The sequence below is a fragment of the Podarcis muralis genome, chromosome 15 (genome assembly GCF_964188315.1).
Source record: "Podarcis muralis chromosome 15, rPodMur119.hap1.1, whole genome shotgun sequence".
Lineage (NCBI taxonomy): Eukaryota > Metazoa > Chordata > Lepidosauria > Squamata > Lacertidae > Podarcis > Podarcis muralis.
Genome location: NC_135669.1, coordinates 29,124,819 through 29,144,958, shown reverse-complemented (window position 1 = coordinate 29,144,958; position 20,140 = coordinate 29,124,819). Strand labels below are relative to the sequence as shown.

At 53.7% G+C, this 20,140-nt stretch overlaps 2 protein-coding genes across 2 annotated transcripts; one reads left to right on the top strand and one right to left on the bottom strand.

Annotated features, from left to right (window-relative positions):
* The first annotated feature begins 11 nt into the window (after window positions 1-11).
* LOC114585086 (tricarboxylate transport protein, mitochondrial-like) lies at window positions 12-6,430 on the top strand. Its single transcript, XM_028707354.2, has 9 exons — window positions 12-176; window positions 768-875; window positions 1,446-1,545; window positions 2,418-2,556; window positions 3,039-3,123; window positions 3,607-3,711; window positions 3,834-3,949; window positions 4,036-4,109; window positions 5,657-6,430. Exons 1-9 carry the CDS (start codon window positions 74-76, stop codon window positions 5,769-5,771), a joined length of 945 nt encoding a protein of 314 aa, XP_028563187.2. The 5' UTR covers window positions 12-73; the 3' UTR covers window positions 5,772-6,430.
* On the bottom strand, window positions 6,428-18,685 carry SMTNL2 (smoothelin like 2). The gene is made up of 9 exons (XM_028707348.2): window positions 18,117-18,685; window positions 13,946-14,036; window positions 11,640-11,858; window positions 10,771-10,833; window positions 10,049-10,115; window positions 9,754-9,927; window positions 9,016-9,133; window positions 8,549-8,700; window positions 6,428-7,620 (listed from the first exon to the last, which is right to left on the bottom strand). The coding sequence occupies exons 1-9, from the start codon at window positions 18,549-18,551 to the stop codon at window positions 7,494-7,496; spliced, it is 1,446 nt and encodes a 481-aa protein (XP_028563181.1). The 5' UTR covers window positions 18,552-18,685; the 3' UTR covers window positions 6,428-7,493.
* Between the last annotated feature and the right edge of the window lie 1,455 nt (window positions 18,686-20,140).

Here is a 20,140-nt window from a genome sequence, read left to right as displayed (position 1 = left end):
CATGAGGGGCTTATGAATATTGTAATCGAGCCGAGGAGCCGCCTCAGCCTCACAGTCGCCTGGGCGTGTCGGAATGGCCGAGACCTCGGAGCCTGGCGGGGCTCGAGCCCCTCCGGTGGCCGCCGCCGCCCCCGGCCGGCCCAAACTGACCCACCCGGGCAAGGCCATCCTGGCAGGTGAGGCAGAAACGGCCGCGGCGGCCCCTCCCCCGCACCCACTTTCCGTCCCCCGGGCGGGCGCGGAACACACTGCGGTGCGGAATGAGGGGAGAGGAGGAGGAGAACGTCCCTTTGGTTGATGGCGCGACCTCCCGGTCCCACCGGCGCGGGCGGGTTGGCGTCCCTTGGCTTCCCCGTGGCTCCTCCTCGCCTTTGGCCCCCGGGAGCCCCTCTCTGGCCCGGAGGCTGAAGGATGGGTGGAGAGAGAGCCCTTCAAAGGACCGTGTTACTCAGTGGGCACAGCACCTGCTTCTATCTGCAGGAAGCCCCCGACGCAGCATCTCCAGGGGTGGGAATGGGAGAGGACCTCCCGACGGGCACCTCAGACAGGCGCTGCCAGTCAGTGCCGGCAGTACTGAGCTAGGCGAACCGTCATCGCCCTCCTTTGGTGCAACGCGGCTTCCTCTGCTGACTCTCTTGAAGCACCACCTGCCCTGCAGAGCAGGACACAGCAGGCTGACTCTTGGGGAACGGAGCATCCCTCTTTCCTCCACGTAGATCAGGGCCCAGCTCACTGACGCCTCACCCCCTTTTCTCTCTCCTGCTCAGGCGGCATTGCGGGGGGCATCGAGATCTGCATCACCTTCCCCACCGAGTATGTCAAGACGCAGCTGCAGCTGGATGAGAGGGCCAACCCACCGCGCTACAGGAGCATTGGTCAGCCACCCTTTCCACCTCTTGGAGCGGGTTGGCCAGAGTCCCAAGGCCTTTGCATGGCGGGGGGGGGGGGTTAGACTAGATGACCCTTGGGGATCCCTTCAAAGTCTACAATTCTATGACTGGCTGCTCTGACCCCCTACTGGGACTCCCCTCCTGGTTCTGGTTCTGGTTTTGTTTAGACCCAGTCTCCCTACCCATGGCAAGTTGGTGGGTGGGCCTAATATCTTCTCATAAATTTGCTGTTAGATTCAGCCCTTTTCCTTCCCAAGAACAAGGCATATTTGTGCCCCCAACAAATATCTTTCCACCTGACCCCCTCCTTGTGATCTAGTTGGGCCACACCCCCTCTGTGAAATTGAGGCTTCCCTTGATCCCATGTGCAGACTAGCAAGTGAAGCAAAGGCCTGGGAAGAGTTCCTCTGAAAGGAGCACATAGCCCCCTTGCAGCTGAGTGGTTCCCTTCCCAGAACGTTACTCAAGCCAGGATCTCTAGGCAGCTCTTGCAAGTGAGCCAGTCCGCATTCCGCATCTCCTGTGCTCACAGCGTCTTTGGTGCCTCCCTTGCAGGGCACTGTGTGAGACTGACTGTCCAGGACCATGGCTTCCGGGGGCTGTACAGGGGCCTCAGCTCCCTGCTGTATGGCTCCATCCCAAAATCTGCTGTCAGGTAGGCACCTGCTGCTCTTTCTTGGCGACATCACCCTGTTGGCTTTTCTCAGACTTGCACACAGGGGCCACTTTGGGGGTCCTAAATACAGCACCCAAATGGACTCACTAGAGCAGTGGTTTTCAACCAGTATGCTGTGGCACCCTGGGGTGCCTTGAATGATGGTCAGGGGTGCCATGGGCAACACTGGCCTCTGCCCCTCTTTCTTTCCCCTCCCTCCTCTATTGCCCTCTCGCGTCTCTGCCTTCCGTAGGCTTGCACAGCAGTCCTGTCTATAAGCTCTGCAGGCAAAGGTTGCCTCTGAGAGGCACCTCTCTTTGGGTCAGGAGGGGAAGTTCAGAGAACAGGGGTGGCAGCAGCAGCAGCTGCCCAGAGATCTCCCAAGGAGAGGGGAGAGGAGGCTGAGGGAACACTCCACAAGAGGGGGTGTCCAAAAAAGTTTGAGAGGCTGCCAGCTCTGCAGGCAAGGGGTGACATAACTGGGCTCCTGAACCCCACAAGGGTGCCACAGAAAGAATGTAGTTGGTCAAGGGAGTCGTGGACACAAAAAAGGTCAAAAACCTCTGCACTAGAAGAGGATGGCATCCAAATCCTCTGGCGGGGTCTCCTTTGTCCCCCCCCCCCCGGCTGTCCATCTTAGGATGCACAGATCTAAGACGAACTCTTGTCTTCTTAAGACAGACGGACCCCCGCAGAAGGTAGCAGACTGTCCTTCATGGAAAGTTTTAAAGCAGAGGTTGGATGTCCATCTGTCAAGGATTCTGTGGTTGTGATCCCTGCATTGGGTTGGGCTAGCTGACTCTCTGGGATCTCTTCCAACTCTGCAGTTCTATGATCCCATGACACAGTTTGGGCCCCCTGGTTTTCTGCAGGTTTGGGGTCTTTGAGGTCCTCAGCAATTCTGCCAGGGACCCTCAAGGGAAGCTGGACAGCAAGAAGAGTTTGCTGTGTGGCCTTGGGGCTGGCGTGGCGGAGGCCGTGGTGGTCGTCTGCCCCATGGAGACCATCAAGGTAGGTGGAGCTCCAAGTATTGGTTGCGTCTCATGGCAGATGTGATGGAACTGCAGCCATGAGGCAGAGGCCGGCAGGAATGAATGTGCCCCCACCCATAGGCACGGAGTTGCGCCCATCGTTTGGGGGGGGCGGTCCTGTCCCATGTGCATGACATCACACCCTCTTCTCCTAACATTGCCTACCTGTGAGGTAGGTCTGGCTGTTGGTCTGAGGTCATGCAGGAAGTTTTGTGGCTCAGTGGATATATTTTTTTCTGAACCCAGGTCTCCCTGATTGCAGAGAGGTACCTTGAGCTAAACACTGCATCACCCAGGTCGAGCTTGTTGCACCATTTAGAGAGCATTATTGGTGTGGCAGGAGGGCACCTCAGCTCTCATTTTCTCCTACCCAATTTTTGCCTTCAGATTTATTGATAAGGACAGACACAGGCAAGGAATAAATTTGGTGCTGAATTCGTTATGCTTCGTTGCCGTTTGCAGGTGAAGTTCATTCACGATCAGGGCTCCCTGACACCCAGGTACAGAGGCTTTTTCCACGGAGTTCGGGAAATTGTGCGGGAACAAGGTAAGCTGGAGCGGAAATGCAGGCAGCTGCTTTGGTCTCTGCAGCAGAATAACAAATAAATCCCTCGTTACGGCTGCTTGGTGGCGAATTCTGCCTCAAAAACCCCACCTGGACTCCTGTGTCTGGTTCTGGGCACCCCAGTTTAAGAAGACTACTGGCAAGCTGGAAGGTGTTCAGAAGAGGGCAACTAACCACTACACCATGCCAGTTCTTTTCTGCATGCAAAGTAGATGCTCTTCCGTAGAGTTATACGGGAACCCCAAGGGTCATCCAGTCCAACCCCCTGCAATGCAATGCAAAAGCACCGAGCTATGGCCTTTTCCCAAAAATGGGGGAAGCTTTGCCCAAGCAGTGTAGAGCCATAGGGCTGTCTGCCGCACAGAAACCTCTAAACTCTCTCTTGGCCCGAAGCCAGGTGGACTTGAAGGAAACCAGACAGCAGCCGCCCCCTAACCAGAGCTCCCCATTTTCTCTGCCCTGCAGGCCTGCGTGGGACCTACCAGGGCCTCACAGCCACCATCCTCAAGCAAGGCTCCAACCAGGCCATCCGCTTCTTCGTCATGACCTCCTTCCGCAACTGGTATCTAGGTAAGAAGGCACTCGGCTAAGCCGGGGATGAGCTTTCTTTATCCCTGTGCTGCTGGTGGTGGCAGTCCTTTCCTGCATCAGCCTGAATGCCTCTTTCTTTGCCCTTCTGCTGGGCCTGGCAGGGGACGACCCGCACAGGGAGATGAACCCATTTGTCACGGCTGCGTTTGGGGCCACTGCGGGAGCAGCCAGCGTCTTTGGCAACACCCCCCTGGATGTCGTCAAGACCAGGATGCAGGTGAGGGCACACCCAGCCACCTCTGGGAAGGGGCTGGATTTCAGCTGCTCTTAACTCCAAACCTCCCTCTTTCTCTCTTTCTCAAGGGACTGGAAGCATACAAGTACCGAAACACCCTGGATTGTGCCTACCAGATCCTGAAAAATGAGGGCCCTTTGGCGTGAGTGAGGCTAAACTGGCCTTCTTCATCTTAGCTGACTTGCACTGGGGCTCTTTTGTCTCTCCTCTTTGGCGACTCAGTGGTGTTTTAGCCTTAACAACAATCTTACGAGGTAGGCCAGGCCTAGATATACTGACTTTACCAAGGCTGCTCAATGAGCCTTGAGGCTGAGCAGTGATTTGAATCCAGGACTCTTCTCCCCACTCACTCACCCACCACAGCCCAGCCAAGCCAAGTGCACAATCTCCCACACTGAACTGGACTTTAGGACTCCAATTTATCTTCTGCAGAGTTCTTGTGGTTGCAGCATTGACTGCCTGAACCCTTCTGTCCCACCTTGATCACAGAGATCACCTGCAGCAGCAGCATCACTGGTCAGAGAAACTGAGCCCTTGGTGTTGCATCAGCCCAGTCCTGTGGAACTCTCTGCAACTGGAGATTCAGCAAGCACCTTCCGTGCCAACATTTAAATGCCTGCTGAAAGCTTTTCTATTCTGCCAGGCCTGTGCAAGCAATTGAGAATACACACCCTTCCACAATGGCTAGTTGACTGTTTAAAACTGTTTTTATGGTTTTGTTTCTATATACCACTTTGATTTTTAGATACAGTGGTATAGAAGTATTTTTATAAATAAAAAATACAGCCTGGGAGGCAGGATACTGGATGGAGCCCCTGTCTGGCATTTTCTCCTCTTCCCTCTCTCACATTTGTCATAAGACACACTGCCAATTCTCAGTTGTTGACATATGTGATGTAGCACAAAAGGCATTCCTCCTGCCTCCAAGAGTTCTCTGCCTTCCCTTGCAAGATGTCCCTACCTGCAGCTGCTGACTCTGCAGGCAGCCCACTCATTTAATTAGTACAGAATTGTAGAGTTGGAAGGGAGCCCCGAGGGTCCTCTAGTCCAACCCCCTGCAATGCAGGAATCGCAGCTCAAGAATCCCCGACAGATTTGTTTAAAAACCTTATTCGTGGCTTTCATCCAGTGCGCTCAAAGCAAGTGTGTGTGGTCCTCTTTCCTTTTACCGCTGCCCATTTTATCCACAAAGCAACCCTGTGAAGTAGGCCAGGCCGAGACACAGTGACGGACTCACCCAATGAGCCTAAATAGCTCAGCTATTAAAAACAGAAAATATAAGGGATAATAAAAAAACTAAAAAGGAGACAGTTTACCAAAAATTGAAGAGAGAACCATGTTGAGGATGAAGGAAGCCAGTTGGAAGAAGAGTTGAAATATAGTACGCATATATTTTGTTGATGAGTTGTTCTGTATAAGTTTCCATAGTTATTAGGTTTTATTTGTATCTTTTTGTTTTTTGTTCTGTTGCTGTTTGTTTTTTGATTGGGCGTTATTTTTATGTTTAGTTTGATAAGTGTGTGTATGTGTTATAAAATAAACTCAATGAAAACATATATAAAATAAATTGGTCCAGCCTTTCCGAGTCTCCACCCACCAGCTGCTGGCTGATATTGGATTAACAGGTGGAGGGGGGGGGCAACCTGTTGAAAACCCTTTTCTGATTTTGGGATCTCTTCCCTTGCACAGGTTCTACAAAGGGACGGTCCCCCGCCTGGGCCGGGTCTGCCTGGATGTGGCCATCGTTTTTGTCATTTACGAGGAGGTGGTGAAACTTCTCAACAAGGTCTGGAAAACCGTGTGAGGCTCTTCTGGTGCAGGCGGACAAATCCCCTTCCCACCTACAGCTCCCATTTCCTCTCCCTTCCCTCCCACCCAGGAGAGGGGAAAGCCTTGTAAAGTCAGAGGTTCCCCTCTTCCAGGATAGCCCCCCAGCAAAGGGGTCACCTTGCTCTTATTAACCTTGCCCACCCCCCATTCTCTGGGAACACTGATCGGTACTCCAAAATGCTTCCAGCTCAAGCGCCACATGGCTTTCGTATACCTATTTATGGTCAGGAGCGCATACTCTTCCTGCTACCAATTCCAGGGGTGGGGAGAGGTCCTGTCCACTCCAAGTCAGCTGTTGCCAGTGTGTTTCGGGAGCAGATGCATTACAGGAGGCTTTGCATTGCAAGCTCAAGCAGGCACAGCAGCCCCCTCCCCTCCTTTAGAGAGGACAGTCTGCCTGCATCCATTCGCACGTGCAGAGAAGCTGGATTTGTTCCTGGGGGCGATTCCTCTCCACTCTAGGAAGGAGCCATTGCACCCATTTCGAGGAAAGCCGTTGCGTGTTTCTGATGTTCGTGCCTTTTTATGTCTGTCTCTTTTTCTAACTTAGTTGCCGCTGTTATTTAAGGTTGACTTGATGTTTACAAGTTCATAAATGTTGCTTTTCGGAATAAAAGGACGAAGACCAAACAAGAGCTGCCTTTTAATATATCGAGAGAGGATTAGAAATGGCCATCTGTACAGAGCCAGGCATTATATATATATGTATGTATAAATATCAGCAAGGAAGCCTTAGCCCAAAAGCTCTTGCTGGCCTGAGGAAGCCGGAAGCACCTTTTTTAGGGTGGGTCAGGGTGGGGGTAGCGGAACTAAGGAGCCCTCCTCCACAGGGTGCAGAATTTTAGGACTCATTTTCAAGCTGGGAGGGGGGCTGTTTGAGACAAGAAGTCCTGCTCAGTTTCCATATTTGGGGAACTATGCAGAGTCTTCTCCCCTCTAACCCCCTGGGGTCTTCAGGCTGGCTTCAACTATGTCCAAAGCAGGAAGACAGAGTGAACACACACACACACACACACATACAAACAGCGTGGCCTGCCTTGAAGGTGGGAAATGAAAGTGGGAGAAAGAGGAACCAGGCTGGCCTTGGCAATCTGACTTGTGGCTCCTGTGGCCAATGGGGCAATTGTTCAGCTCTCAGCTTGGCCACATGGGCTGTTGCATCTTGGAGTTGGGCAGCGGAAGCAAGGTTGCCTTCACAGTAGAAGTAAAAACGGAACTGGGCTACCCAATGCCAAACACAAACACACACAGGCTGGGGGGTTCCTTCAAGAACTTACCCCTGGCCACATCTAGCACCTGGCATCCAGCCTCTGCTACTAACCTCAACTCAAGAAAACAGGGCTCAGGGGTGGGTGAGAGGGTGGCACTGAGCTCTGTTGGCACACATGATGAAGGCAGCTTCCAGGCACAGGCAGACACCCCTGGGGGCCTGTGCCAAATGGAGGAAAGGGCAGCCTGAGCACCTCCTCCAGCCTCAGCTGCCTGGAGAGAACAAGAAACCTCTGCCTCGACCAGCCAGCCCTGCCTCCACAACCCACTGGCACTGGGCCTGGGGCGGTGGCAGCCTGTGCCCGTCTGCAACGCAGGAAGAGGTGGGCACAGGGGAGGGAGCAACTGTTTGCTCCTCCGGCGAGCGCAGCGCCACAACCCTCTCGGCAGGCGGCCGTGGCGGCTCCCTTCACGGCCTGCGCTGGCTTCATTCAAAGCGCCGGAGGTGGTTGTAGAGGGACTGGACGTAGGTGAAGACGCACATGGGGTCCGGCTTGCGGCCCATCAGCATCATGTCGTCCACTTCGATCAGGCGGTCGCAGCCGGCCATTTTCCTGCAAGATGCAGCCGAGAGTCAGAGGAAGGAGAGAGAGAGGAACATCGGAAGAGCCTGATGATCAGGCCAAAGGGGGCCAATCTAGTCCAGCATCTTGTTCTCACAGCGACCAACCAGATGCCTGCAGGAAACCCGCACACAGGGCACAAGCACAAGAGTTTTCTCCCCTGCTGTGGTTTCCAGAAACGGATTCCAAGGCAGTGCATAGCCACTGCGACCAATAGCCCTCTCCTCCTCCGTGACCTTGCCCAATCCCCTTTTAAAGCCATCCAAGATGGTGGACATCACTTCCCCCTGTGGCAGGGAGTTCCACAGTTGAACTACACGCTGCATGAAATGCTTTTTCTCTATACTGAACCTTCCTATGTGCAGCTTCACTGCATGTTCACAAGTTCTGCAGCATTTCCTAAACTTCTTACTTGCCTTTACTCCAAGCAAAAAGTCCCAAATGCTGCAACTGTTCCTTGTAAGGGGGTCACAGAATTGTAAGTTGGAAGAGACCCGAAGGGTCATCTAGTCCAACCCCCTGCAATGCAGGAACAGTGCCCACAACTATCCCTGGTTAGCAGCCAGACACACTGACCCATTGCACCACCTTGAGTCGCTGCACCCCCTTGATCACTTGGGATGCCTTATTCTGGATCTTTCCCAACTCCTTTTTGAGGCGAGGCAACCAGAACCGTACCGTTTTTCAAATGCGGTCATTCCTCAGACCTCCCTGCAAAGGAGGCTCAGGTGGACTTGCCCCAGGCCCTCCATCTCACAGAACGTATTCTCTCCCTACCCGTGCCCTGCAAGCCCTCCCCAAATGTCAGGCAGGGGCTATAAATGCCACAGTCTTAACTGGAGAGCCTGTGCAACCAATCTCTGTGCCCACCAAGGGTGAGCTTCCAGCCCAGGCAGCAGGGAGGCTGCAGCCTACTTACTCCGCCGTGCTGAAGGCCACTTCAAAGTTCTCCTTGCGCTTGGTGGGGTCTCGTGCTTGGTAGTCAAATTCCTCCGGGAAAAAGGAGTGGACCAGGGCACAGAATGCCATCCCGTCACTCCAACTGGAGGAGAAGTTCTGCAGGTCGATGTGCTGCCGGAGGTGGAGGGGAGGGGCCAGAAGTTAGAAGGAAGGAATGCTCTGTGCTATCAGGATTACAATGCCCCCTCCCCTTTCACAACAGGCCATGGGGCTCTACAAGAGTGAAGGAGGGAGACGGTGAGATGGGGATCCCTACTTGGCCATCAAGTTGGCTGGGTATAACCTTGGGGATCAGGCCCTGCCTCTCAGCCTAGCCTACCCCACAGGGTTGTGAGGATTGAATGAGGAAGAGGGAGACCCCCATACGCCACCCAGAGCTCCGCAAAGGAGGTGGTGGGAGATACAGGCAACGGAATAAGCAAATACCTTGTAGCCGATGGTTTTGGATCGGCACCAGTCCAGGAGGATCTGCTTGATGCTGCTCGCACTGGCGACCCCAAAGCTCTGCGACCGCTTCAGCTTGGCCCGCCCCTCCCCTTTGCCCCTGCAGGGAAGAGCACAGAATTGTAGAGTTTGAAGGGACCACAAGGGTCATCTAGTCCAACCCCCTGCAATGCAGGTATCTTTTGCCCAACATGGGGCTCGAACCCACCACCGTGAGATTTAAGAGTCTCATGCTCTACTGACTTGGCTATTCCCAATGTGGAGGCACGGCACAGCCACCGGGGCTAGTAGCTGTCGATAGCAGTCTCCTCCATGAGCTGGGCTATGGCAGCCGCAAGAGGTTTTGTCTCTTCTTTGCTCGCAGGAAATTTGACCATCTTGGTTCACCCTCCTCTGCACACCTTCTGGCTTGTCAATGTCCTTCTTAAACTGTCATGCCCAGAACTGGACACAGTATTCCAGCTGTGTGACTAAGGCAGTAATATTATTACTTCCCTTGATCTGGACACTAGACTTTGGTCGATGCAGCCTAGAATTGCACTAGCCTTTCTTGCTGCTGCATCACACTGTGTACTCACATTCAGTTTCTGGTCTACTAAAACCCCTGGATCCTTTATGCATGTACTGCTGTCAAGTCAGCTGTACCCCCATTTTATACATGTGCATATAGATATGCATCCCTCACAGCTACAAATTGGGACCACGGGAGGCGCCACATACTTCCCGCTGTCCTGATCAAACTTCTCGAAGAGGGCCTTCCTGGCCTGCGTCCCAGAGGTCCGGGGCAGCGTCTGAGACCTCACCAGCTCTCTCCGTTTCTCCACCTGCCTGTGGACCGTGGGGGGTGGGGAGTGGGATTTCGGGGCTGCATCCCGCTGGTTGTCTGCAACAATGCTGTCAGAACAAACAAAAGGGCAAATGTCCCGTTAAAAGAGAGCTACAGATGATCAATCCTTTTGAAGGTGTGGGGGCTCCCTGAACAATGCCTCCAAGCCCCCCAGCCCCAAAGCCTCACCTTTCACTAGCCTGGTGGGCTCCGTAGGTTACGGCTGACACTGACTTTGTCACGGAAGAGAATTTCTCTGCGGATAAAATGAAATGAATGCGAATGAAGGAAGGCATTTTGGTGGTTCCCCCTCCCCGCATTTACAGAACTCCTGCCCAGGGAACAATTGGCTTTTCCACTCCCTGAAAATCCTTATAGCCACATGTGCCCAGATCCCTTTAAGGTATTTATTGCTGCTGGTTAACCAGGCTCATAAACAGAGACTCCTATTTGCTACCTAAGTCCATCTCCTCCAGTCTTTGCAGAGCCAAGGGTCCATCAATGTCCCCTAGCTAATGCAGGCCTAGTGTTTTGAGTGTCATGCAGATCCATGTAGAAGTGGCCCATAAGAGCATAAGAAGTGTCCATTGGATCAAGCCAACGGCCCATGTAGTCCAGCATCCTGTTCTCACAGTGGCCAACCAGATGCCTACAAACACAACCCGAGCTCAAGAATCCTCTTCCTGAGGTATTCAGAGGCACTGTTGCCTCCCACCGTGGTGGCAGAGCATAGCAATTGTGACTAGTTGCCATCCAGAGCCCTCTCCATGAATTTGCCTAGCCCTTTAATGCCATCTGAGCTGGTGGCCAAAACTGTGGGCCCTGAATTCACGTCCATACTGTAATTATGGAAACCCCTTGTTGTAAACGGAGGGGCAGGGGAAGCTATTCAGTCAGAAAAGCCGGCTGACCTGAGGTGACGGAGGCGCTTCCGGTCCTCGTGGAACTTATGCTCCAGTTCTTCACTGCGCTCACTGCAAAGAAGCAGAAGTCAGAAACCTGCAGGTTTGGTTTTCATGCACCGTGTCTTTATTGCAAAACCACCAGGGCCATGGCTGCCAACCTTCCCTTTTTTTGCGGGAAATTCCCTTATTCCAGTGCCATTTCCCGCTGCTATCCCGGATTGTTAGATATCCCGGCGTAGACTGTCCCCGGGACGGGTGAGGCTGCTGATCCCTTATTTTCAAATCTGAAAGTTGGTAGCTATGACCAGGGCATGTGAAGACCAAGGATCAGACCCAGGCTGGTGGAACAGGAGGGTAGGCCTCCCCCTGCACTGGCAAATGTGTTTGAACAGTTGATCCTCTAAGCTGCTGGGGAGATTCGGGGGACCCCCTACTACAACTACTTATAACTCCACAGTAAACACATATTTAAAGGACCTAGGACAAAGCCCTCCTGGCAATCCTGCTGGGGTCTGAGGCACAACACTCACGGGTCGCCTTGGGGGTGAGGCCCTCAATGGCTGAAGGGAGTCACATGCCTCCCACTGCCACCAGCCGGTGTTATGTACTGAAGTTCTCACCCTGGGCCAGCAGGGGGATACTGTAGATTGTTTTCACTCAGGTCCACGTCAGTTATTTTAGGCAGGAAACCCTGGGTTGTTGTTGCTACAATGTTGACAGCCGGCTGCCTATAAAAGCAGGCCGGCTGAGCTGTTTGCGGTTCAGTTCTGTTCCAGCTTACAAAATAAAGAGCTGCTTTGGAGAAATCGCTGTGTCGTCTGCCATGTCTACCCACTATTCAACGGCCACCATCTGGGTTCCTGCTCTTCTTTTACCTCCTTGGCTTGACGTTTTCGACACAGCCTCGCTCGGCTGCCCTCCGGGAACGTTTGGCGAGATGGGTGACCCCGTGGTTTCTCCCGAATAAGTTTCTGATACTCTGGTGACGGAGGTCACAGGAAGGTGCGGCATCCGCAGACTCACTGCCGGCTCGTGGGCCTCGGGGGAAGAATTCGGCCGGTGGAGAGGAGGAGGAGGAGGCGGCCCCCCCAGACCTGGGGGGTACGGGGAGAGACGCAAAAGTAGACTGAGTGCAAAGGTCACTATTGGGGCTCTGCATGTTCATAGGGAACAGCTCACGTTAATGGAAAAATTCTAGACCATCTTTTAGAGGAGGACGGATCCCTCCAAGCAGTTTGCAACATCTTGTTTTTTCCTCCTTCTGAGATTATTATCATTTCCTGCAGCTGACAAAAACATGCTATTGCTTCAAACTACTGGGACGGGGTGGGCAGGGGGAGTGAGGACGGTGGCAAGAAGAAGAATAGAACTGTAGAGATGGAAGGGACCTGAGGATCATCTAGTCCAACCCCCTGCAATGCAGCCATATGCAGCTGTCCCATACGGGGATCGAACCTGCAGCCTTGGTGTTATCAACACTTAATTGCTCTAACCAACTGAGCTTTCCAGTGCTGAACGTGTGTGTGTGTGTGTGTGTGACCCCCCTCCAGGACACAATGCTGCTTTTGCCAAACCAGACATCCGCCTGCTAGCATCCTATTCTCACAGTGGCCACCAGATGCCTCTTTTGTGAAACACACAAGCAGAAGTTGAGCTCAAGAGCACTCTCCCTCCGCCTGAGGTTTCCAGCAACTGGTATTCAGAAGCATTGCTGCCTCCAACTGCGGAGGCAGAGCAGGGCCATGGTGGCCAGCAGCCATGGATAGCCCTCTCCTCCTCCATGAATTGGCCCAATCCTCCTTGAAAGCAATCCAAGTTGGAGACCATCACTGACCTGCCGTGGGATTTGCACAGTTTAACTATGTGCTGCAGGAAGAAGTATTTTCTTTTCTCTCTCCTGAACCTTCCAGCATTCACCTTCACTGAACCTTTCTCCATCCACTTCCTCCAATTACGGCATGCATCATTTTATAAATTTCTATCATGTCGCCTCTTACTCGCTTTTTCTCTAAACTAAAAAGTCCCAAATGCTGCAACCTTTCCCCGTAGGACAGCACTTCTCAACCTGTTGGTCCCCAGATGTTGTTGGACTACAACTCCCATCATCCCTGAGCTCTGGCCTTGCTAGCTAGGGGTGATGGGAGTTGTAGTTCAACAACTTCTGGGGACCCAAGGCTGAGAAAGGCTGCCATAGGGGATTCACTCCATCCCCTTGATCATTTTGGTTGCCTTTTTCTGAACCTCTATGTATTTAGCTGGGGGCGGCAGGTTGCCCTCCTGGATGCTGTTTGGCTTTTGCCACTGCAGAGATCCTCCTCTGTGTTGGAGAAAGCAGGCAGGACTTTGGGGGCACCTGCAAGCCAGAAGCAGAGGCTCACTGCAGCAGGTGAACAGCAAGGAGCTGGCTGCTCATTTCCTGATTGCCGTAGTTCCCCTGTTCTCAGGTTTGGGTGGAGGGAGGTGGTCAGAGAAGGGAAAAAGGAGGTCCCACTTTGGCCTGATGGCTCCCAGAGCAAGGCTCACTCAACACCATTGGCACCTTTACGCAATCCATGACTTGTGATATTTGCTTATGCCAGGCATAGGCAAACTCAGCCCTCCAGATGTTTTGGGACTACAACTCCCATCATCCCTGATGACTGGTCCTGTTAGCTAGCGATGTTGGGAGTTGTAGTCCCAAAACATCTGGAGGGCCGAGTTTGCCTATGCCTGGGCTTATGCTCTTGTACTCAGAAAACTTTTCAGTCGTTTCTATCCCTCCTTCATCCCCTAGGGGGATCGCAATCACAACTTTGAAAAAGAGAGAATTGAAAAAAATGTTAAAGGTTCATGTTGAACGTTGTAAATGGAGTGTTTGTAAACTGCCTTGATTTTCATTCAGACACAAGCATGAATAAGCAAACAAACACCTCCGTCGCAATAATGTAGATTTCGCTCGTCTTCCCATCTCTGGGATGGATACAGGGTAAAAGAGACCCCATAAGCCATACCCCACTCCACCCCACAAAGGCAGCATTGCGAGTTTTCAGGTTTGGAGTGGGCCAAATTTGGGGCTGTTCAGGAGTACAGCCTGTCCTTCATTTAGCTGCGATTCCTGCATTGCAGGGGGTTCAACTAATGACCCTTTGAGTCCCTTCTACCTCTACAATTTCTCCAGCATGGAGTTACTTGGCTTCCTTACCTCCGGAGGGCTGGTGGTGCCCATTCTCCAATGCAGCTGAGTCAGGGGCTCTCCTGCTCTTCAAGTCACTCAGATCATCTAAATCCAAACTCTGCAAAAAAAGAAGAAAAGAACTTTGAGAGGAGCATGTGTGGGGCCAGAACCCCAAAGAGCAGAGCTTCAAAGCTTTTCAGAATGCAGGTTTTTTGGGGGGAGTGGGGGGTACTTCTGAACCTCAAGTGTGCTGCTGACAGGGGCTCCCAAACTCCCCCACACCATGGACCACTTTAATTTTCCTGCCTGTTCTAGCAATTGTAATATGCTGTGCTAAATGCTGTATGGTTTTTAATTGATACCCCAACACAACACATCTGACACCTGGAAATAAACCAGATGCCCCAGATATCCTCATAAGCAGGACATGAATGCAACAGCAGCAGCCCCCTCCCCACTGATGACCCCCCAGTCCCCACTCTTCAGGGGCACATCCTGAATTTGTCTCATCCACTTTGAAAGCCATCCAAATTGGTGGCCATCCCTTCCTCCTGAGGCAGTGAGTCCCACAATTTGTGCTGTGTGAAGAAGGACTTCGTCTGCCCTGAATCTTAGAACCTTCAATTTCATTGGGGTGGGGGGCTTGTTTCCAGTTGCCCACAAGAAAAAGCTGCACATACAAAAGCTGGCACATTTCTGAGAAATCATTATGTTTATCAAGTGATCTATGAAATAACAATGCAGAATTACACACACACACACACACAATGAAGGATTATTATATTTGTCACTCGTGCTAAAAATGTCTCCAAATATCAAAATGAACTTCACCATAGCCAATCTGCGAGATCCATGTCCTCAATAAACCAGACTGCCCTGTTCCCCACCACCACCTGTCAAGAAATGACCTGCAGCCCTTGGCACAAACTTAAGCCAGGAACTGCAACCCACTGGCAGGAGGTACATCACCTGGAGAAGATGTGCCCACCTGGAATTGGGGATTTGCAAAGAGCTCCTTTCAAATATTGGCCTGGGGTCTGAAACAAGGGAAGGGGTGTCTCTCGGAGCATGCACAAAGCATTTTCTTTTCATCAGTTGAGCAACCACAGTCTCCACCACATCCAGGACACAGAGAAAAACCTCCAGGCACAGGAATGTGGGATGCGGGAGGAAAGTGGTGACCTGTGCAATATGCCTGGTTGTCACCCACGGGTGGTGAAAGGAGGGCCTTGGAGACAGCCACAGGGCGGGGGCCTGTTGAGCAGCTGACCAGACCAGCGCACCCACTAGGTGCTATGTCCTCTGGGCAGCCTCTGTGGCTGAGGGGTGAAGGGGGAACATGGAGACCTGAACCTCACTGGCAACCCTGCAATGCCCTCCACCCACAGCTGGATTAACACTCCAAAGTGAGGCTGCCACAGAACCTTAAAAGTTGGAAGGGACCCAAGGGTCATCTAGTCCAACCCCGGCAATGCAGGAATCTAAAGCACCCATGACAGATGGCCATCCAAACTCCGCTTAAAAACCTCCAAGGAAGGAGAGTCCGCCACCTTTCGTGGGAGTCTGTTCCACTGCTGAACAGCTCTTACTGTCAGAAAGTTTTTCCCCCATGTGTTTAGTCTGAATCTCCTTTCTTGTAACCTGAGCCCCCTCTCAACAAGGCAGCAGGAAACATTTGCCACTGCTAAGCAGCAGCTGGCCCCAGTTGCCCCCAGGCACCACCAGCGATGGGCTTGCGTGACACAGCGAGCGTGCGGTGCTGGGCGCTCAGCCCCAGCCGACGTGGGGAGCACCCAGAGGTGAGCTTGGAGAGAACAAAATGCAGACCCTTCCGAAGCCCCGGCTGTCAACCTCTGCTGTCGCTGAGCGTAACATAAACCAGGCCCACTCCCTGCAAAAGCCATTAATCATGCCGATGGAAAGGCCAGAGGCTGGTTGCTGGGCTGGAGGGGGACTCCAGCTGCCTGCGCTCCTCTCCTCCCCCTCCCTCCCCCCAGGGCTCAGCTGCCAAGGTGACGTCATGGCTAAGTGGTCCTGACAGCAGCAGGCGGCTCAAAGCAGGAGCCACCTGGAAGCAGGAGCACACAGCTGGATCACTGCCTCTGCCTCCTCCACTTGGGCTTCAGAAAAACACAGCAGAGGCTGCAGGAGGGGCTGGGAGAAAATCACTCTCTCACACACACGCAGGCCAGGGAGATAAACAGCGGAAGCAGAACGTCTCTGCGAGGTTTTGGCCCCGCAGCAGAGATGAGGCTTTGCAAAGAAAGGCAGATCAGGAGTCTGGGAGGGGGGCAAGGCACGGACCTCCCCATGGAGATGGCCTTGAAGTCCCCACACCGACAGATGGGGGTGGGATGGCAAAAGCTGGGGCCAAACCAGCCGCATGACCCTGCTAGACTAGATGTGCCCCCTTTGGTTTGATGTAGCAGGCTGTTCTTATGTTCTTAAGCTGGTTAGGGTCAAATGAGGAGAACTGGCAGGCCAGAGGTTCCCCAGTGCAGCCCATCAGCCTCCCAGTCCAGAGACTGTGCAGCTCTGAAGAGTCATGCCGTGGGGGTACAAGCAGTGTTAGAAACCCAGATATATAAGCTAGAAGCCAAATGGCTCCTTAAACCAAGGTTGCAGTCACTAAAACGGAATGTCCTAGTTGCTACTTTGGGGCCAGAGGGCTCAAAAGTCGTATTTCTCAACAAGACCTTTTGGTTCTTGAAATGCGTTCCGATTGTGCAGATAAAAATATTGCAGGAAGAATTCTAAAGGATGTGTTGCTAGTGTGTGAAAACAGGGAAGATCCAAGGAGCCCCAGGCAGGCACCTCCAGGGGGTGGAGACATCAGGCAGCATCCTGGCGCCCAGGCATCTTCACTTGACCGCAAGTGGCTGATAGCCAGGTGCAAAATGCGCTTGGTGAAGTTCGAATGCTGGGCAGAGGGACAAATGGGGGTAGGACCCTGCCTGGGGTCTTGTCAGGTGGGTCTTCCTGGCTCCTGGAAAGCTCCTAGCCTTTTGGTCCAGTCCAACAGAGCCTGAATAGTGGCTGATCTAACTTTTGTTAGGCAAAGCTGTCTCTCCAGGAATAGTTGCTTTTTATTAGCTTCTTGGGAGTCTAGTTTGCCTGTGCTTTTGGGGAAACATTTTAACATCCATGTCCCCAGATTTCCCAGCATGGGGGAATCAGCAAGCCTCCCCCGCCCCGCAAAATAGGGCAAAAGGTGATCCCCACACAACTAAATCCATCCGATATCCAGATTGAGAAATCCCATCTCCTCCACAGGAGGCAGGGACACCAAGTCCCAAGTCATCCTTCTATTTAGGGGCTTGGCAAGCAGCTGGTCCGTAAGACATCCCCAGCCTCAACCTCTGGCCGATTCCCATGCCCCCAAGTCACCAGCTGCTTCCCTAGACTCCAGTCTTGAAAAACAGCTTGGTCAGTCCTGTGGCCCAATGCCAGACAGAGGACAGCAGTACTCTTCACATGCTCCAGGGTGCTCTCTTTCTGCATCCCAAATCCAGCACTTGCAAAAACAAGAAATGCATCCTGTGGTACTTTAAAGACCGACACCTTTAGCTTTCGTGGTTAGAGAAGCCATTTCCTCTTGAAAAGAGGTTCTGGGGTCAGGAATGCCCCCACTGAGAACAAGCTTTGGTCGGCCGCACAACCCCCCAGGAAGGAGGCGGCACCGTCCCCCAAACTCCTCCCTCGCTTGCTGCCGGCGCTGTTTGCACCGCCCCGCGGCTGGAACGGGCTCTTCCCTCCTAGCCCACAGCGTTCCCGACGTGGTGGGCGGCGGCCCCCCTGCGCCCCTCCTACGCGGAAAAGGCCACAGGGGGCGTCGGACGGAGGGCCGCCACCCCCTGCTCGAGCCAGCGCGCTCGACGTGCAAAGGCGCTCGTGCAAACATCCTGCCCGCAGCAAATCCCCCGCCCTCGAGGGTCGCTCGACAGCCACCGCTAGGGGGTGGGCTCTTTCTTTCCTCCTCTCTTCTGCTCCACCCCCCCCCCCCCCGTGCCAGAGCGGTACTTCTTCAAGAGGAACGAAGAGCTCCCAAGGATTGCTTGGTGGCCGGAGCCTCCCTGACCGTCGGGGCCGAGAGCGCGCGAGGGAGAAAGGGACAGGGGGGGGCCTCCAAGCCGTCGGGGCTGTTGCTGCTCCTTTTAAGGCGCGATCCCACCTGCCCGCCCACCCCTGTTGACCTCACCTGGCTTTTGGTGGCGAGGGAGAGCCGGGCGTGGCTGGCGAAGCGGCTGCTGCTGCCCGGCCAGGGCGCCGTCGTCGTCGGGGCTTCGGGCTCGGGACTGGAGGCGTCCGGCAGCCCCGCCGCCCGGTTGAGGGCCTCCACCTGCCGGGCCAGGCGCTCCACGTGCGCGCGCAGCTGCCGGTTCTCTCGCTGGAGCTCGGCCACGTTGTGCGCCAGCGGGTTGGCCAGGCGCAGCACTTCGGCCACCTGTCGGTCCACGCCGTTCTTGAAGGCCTGGATGTCCACGTGGATCTCGCGCACAGCGCCGCGCAGCGTCTCCTCGTAGCGACCCAGCGCCTCGCACACCGTCGCCGCATCCTGCGCGTTCAGGTCCGCCAGGTCCCCCGGCGACGACCCCGAAGAGGACTGAGCTCCCCGCGACGCGCTGACCTCCATGGCACCAGGGAGCGCAACCGGCGTCCAACAACACTAGCAGCACCTCGAAGAGCCCCGTGTGTTCATCCGCCTCTCTGGCCGGCCCAGCCGGACCCAGCCTTTTATAGACGGCAGGTGGGAGGGGGCAGCCAGCCGCCGCTCCGGGCCTGGAGAGGGATGGGTGGGCGCGAGAGAGGGAGGGAGCAAAGACGCGCGGGGAGTGGGAGCTTCCCGGCCGCTACAGACAGCCCCCTGGGGGGGAGGAGCTGCTGGCCCGGCTCGCTTCTCCTCAGTTGTTGGGGCGCAGCTGCCAAAGCAACAATTCGTTATCGTTGGGGGTGGGAGAAGAGGGTCCTCTAAGAGAGGCGAGGGTGTGCTCCGAGAGGGAGAGGACACCTGTGCGCAAAAGGAGGGGGCGGCCGGTGGACAGTTCATTGAACAGTTCTTGGGTAGTTTTGCCAAGCAGCAAGTCCCTGGGGAAAATCTTCCTGTTGTCTTTGAATTGGCCTCTTTTAAGCCCATTTCGCAGAGGGTAGGAGAGAGGCACCCAAGAAGCATTCTCTGCAAGCCACAGAAGGAAAAGCCTTCAAGCTTTCCGGCTGGCAGGAGGAAGGAGGGCAGAGAGGTGGGGGCAGCTGCAATTGTATTTTCCCATCCCCAATACATTTCACAAGTGCAATCCCATCTCACCCTTAGGAAAGAAGCTCTCTTTGCAGAGACAATCATGAGCCTCCTTTTGGTGTTTCGGGAAAACCTGGTGGGTACTTGGAGAAGGTTCTAATGATCCAAATTCCTTCTTTGAAATCCTGCTCTGGGGAAGCCTCATCACTCTCAGATGGGCAATGTAATGGGAGAGAGGTTGGTGGGTGAGACTAGCATCTTCTAAAGGCACCTGGATGCTGCACACAAGTGTAGCTTTAAGACATCAGCGGCTGTGAGTGTGTTGGCCAGGGGTCCTTCTGTTTATTCCCATCTTCGCATCATCTGTTCTGGCCAAGTTTCTCATCTTCGGTCTACCTTTATTTACCCAAATGCAATATGGTATGTTAATTGGACACTTAAATGTGCGTTAGTTTTTTGGGTTTTTTAAAAAGAAAACACACTAACCTGATCCAAAGTTGCAAAACTGCTGCACAGTTACGGAGGGCCGTGACAGCACTGGCACTAGCCAGTCAAGCGCTGTGCACTCCCCACTTTTGCCACAAGTCAGCAGAACGGGAGCAACTTGCTGAGGAGGAAAGATTGCAGCATTTGGGGTCTTTTAGCTCAGGCGGAGTAAGAGGTGACATGGTGGAAGTTTATAAAATTATGCATGGCGTTGAGAAAGTGGATAGAGACAAAAGGTTTCCTTCTTTCGTAACACTAGAACTTGTGGACGTGAGGCAGCGATGGCCACCAACCTTGGTGGCTTTAAAAATAGGATTGGCAAACTCGATGGCTGCTGACCTCAATGGCTATGCTATGCCTCTATGGGAATTGCAGTTGGGAGAGAGCTGTGGTGCCCATGTCCAGCTTGCAGGTTTTCTATGGGCATCTGAATGGCCACTGTGAGAATAGGATGCTGGACTAGATGGGTCATTGAGCAGACCTAGCAGCTTCTTCTGATATCC

Excerpts from the sequence above, each read along its gene's own strand:
- LOC114585086 (XM_028707354.2), top strand. The coding sequence starts at position 74 with ATGGCCGAGACCTCGGAGCCTGGCGGGGCTCGAGCCCCTCCGGTGGCC. Across the intron at positions 3,950-4,035 it reads TCGTCAAGACCAGGATGCAG|GGACTGGAAGCATACAAGTA; the intron begins GTGAGGGCACAC and ends CTCTTTCTCAAG. Across the intron at positions 4,110-5,656 it reads AAAAATGAGGGCCCTTTGGC|GTTCTACAAAGGGACGGTCC; the intron begins GTGAGTGAGGCT and ends TCCCTTGCACAG.
- SMTNL2 (XM_028707348.2), bottom strand. The coding sequence starts at position 18,551 with ATGGAGGTCAGCGCGTCGCGGGGAGCTCAGTCCTCTTCGGGGTCGTCG. Across the intron at positions 11,859-13,945 it reads GCACCACCAGCCCTCCGGAG|GTCTGGGGGGGCCGCCTCCT; the intron begins GTAAGGAAGCCA and ends CGTACCCCCCAG. Across the intron at positions 9,928-10,048 it reads GCCCACCAGGCTAGTGAAAG|CATTGTTGCAGACAACCAGC; the intron begins GTGAGGCTTTGG and ends TTGTTCTGACAG.